This window comes from Bos javanicus, chromosome 7, assembly GCF_032452875.1.
Source record: "Bos javanicus breed banteng chromosome 7, ARS-OSU_banteng_1.0, whole genome shotgun sequence".
NCBI classification, from domain to species: Eukaryota; Metazoa; Chordata; class Mammalia; order Artiodactyla; family Bovidae; genus Bos; species Bos javanicus.
Genome location: NC_083874.1, coordinates 41,516,106 through 41,518,288, shown reverse-complemented (window position 1 = coordinate 41,518,288; position 2,183 = coordinate 41,516,106). Strand labels below are relative to the sequence as shown.

Sequence of the window (2,183 nt, the reverse complement as noted above, 5' to 3'; positions counted from 1 at the left end):
CAAGTATTTAATTTTTGTTAGCACTTACATTAATAACAAAAGTGCCCAGTACCATAGGAGTAAGGGCTTAGATCTTACTCTCCCTCTTTGTTACCATTATTCCACAAACTTATTTAACTATATTTTTTCCTCTGTCAACTTATTGGTAAGTGACTTCTGATGTTTCAGGATGCTTTGTTTTTGCTTTTGAGAATTTTCCTTTATATAGAAAACTTATCAAAAATATAATATTTCATATTAATACCCTAATTTTTCAATTAAGATTAAAAAAATGTTTAGAGGTTGAACTTGGGGCAATTTCACAGTTTTATAAATGAGGGAGGTATCAGGAAGATTTATTTCTCTTTAATACTATACTCCTTGATTCCTAAGATTCCTAAATCTCATCATGCCATATTGGTTAAAAACCTACACAATTTTACAGAATCATATTCTCTGTAAGGCATTATGGAAATGTTTACCAAACCAATAAACATACATTTTCTTTTAATACTTAAAGAACACATTCATCATGGCATGGGAATTTCAGACCTTTAATTCTGATTTCATACTGCTGGGAATCTTTGATCATAGGTCCACCCACATCTTCCTCTTCTCTCGGGTCTTGGGCGTCTCTGCAGTGGCCATCATGGGAAACACTCTTGTGATTCTCTTCCTCTACCTGAACGCCCAGCTCCACACTCCTATGTATTTCCTCCTCAGCCAGTTATCTCTTACGGACCTTGTGCTCATCTCTACCACTATCCCCAAGATGGCCTTCAACTACCTGTCTGGTAGCAAGTCCATTACCATGGCAGATTGTGCCACACACATTTTCTTTTATGCATCACTAACTGGCTGTGAATGCTTCCTCTTGGCAGTCATGGCTTATGACTGTGATGTTGCTACATGCCATCCACTAAGATACACCAGTCTCATGAGACTCAAAATTTGTGGACTTATGACTGCGTCTTCCTGGGTCCTGGGTTCTACTGATGGTGTCATTGATGCTGTAGTTACATTTTCCTTCTCCTGTTGTGGATTCTGGGTAATAGCCCACTTCTTCTGTGATTTCCCTTTTCTTCTAGTTATCCAATGCAATGACACTTCAATATTTGAAGAAGTTCTCTTTTACTGCTGTATAATGATGATTCTTTTCCCTGTAGCAATCATCATTGCCTCCTATGCTCGAGTTCTTCTGACTGTCATTCTCATGGAATCTGGGAAAGGTCGCCACAGAGCTTTTGCCACCTGTTCCTCCCATCTCATGGTAGTGGGAACGTACTATGGAGCAGTTTTGTTTATGTACATGTGGCCTGCTTCTAATCATTCCCCCGCCCAGGACAGGATGATGTCTGTCTTCTACACCATCCTCACTCCCACACTGAATCCCCTCATCTATAGCTTCCGCAACAAGGAAGTGGCCTGTGCGTTCCAGGTTTTCAGGAAGGGTAAGACTGGAGAGTAAGTTGCTAATTATCTGCATTCTTTGCTTTCTTCTACATTTTTCTCTTTAATACTCTTCTTTTTCCATTCAGTTCTAAAAATAGCACTTATAATGTACATATTTTTGGAATAACTTATTCTGTGAAACTAAGTACTTTTTCTGTTTTGCAGGAAACTATGTCAAATAGCCATTATTACTTTATATTCAATCCTATTATGACTTTATTATACAACATATTATTTGAATAAGGACATTATAGATTTATTAAAAGGTATCAGGAATTTGGGGATATACAACCAGGTAACAAAAAAAGCTTTCCTATAAAATATTATGAACTCCAAATTTTTTTGAGGCACTTTGAATTTATTTTGGAAAAAGATCAGTGCACTGTGCTTTTGGACATTTACTCAGTGGTCTATAGTTTATTTTTAGTCTTCCAAGTTTGTAGAAGAAAGTACAATAACATTTCAAGACACATTTTTAAAAATTATACTTTTATTTTTCTCCATCACAAAAATTTTAAATATGATTTAAGAACCTCAGATACAATCTTTCTTCCAAGTTGTCAAAATCCATATAAGCTCAATTCACTGAATCAAGAAGTAACTTTTTTTCAATATTCAGATATCCAGTGAACTGAAAATGTGCAAATTTCCCTAAGTTAGGCACTGATGCTTATAAATTTTATTTATGAATATAAATCATATTGAAATCCAGGATATAGTTAAGCTTGTTATGTGTTTATTAAACACATAAA

General features: G+C 35.4%; 1 protein-coding gene across 1 annotated transcript; it reads left to right on the top strand.

Moving 5' to 3' along the window:
* The first annotated feature begins 511 nt into the window (after nucleotides 1-511).
* LOC133252028 (olfactory receptor 2M3-like) lies at nucleotides 512-1,447 on the top strand. The gene has a single exon (XM_061424784.1). It carries the CDS (start codon nucleotides 512-514, stop codon nucleotides 1,445-1,447), a length of 936 nt encoding a protein of 311 aa, XP_061280768.1.
* Nucleotides 1,448-2,183: the final 736 nt, after the last annotated feature.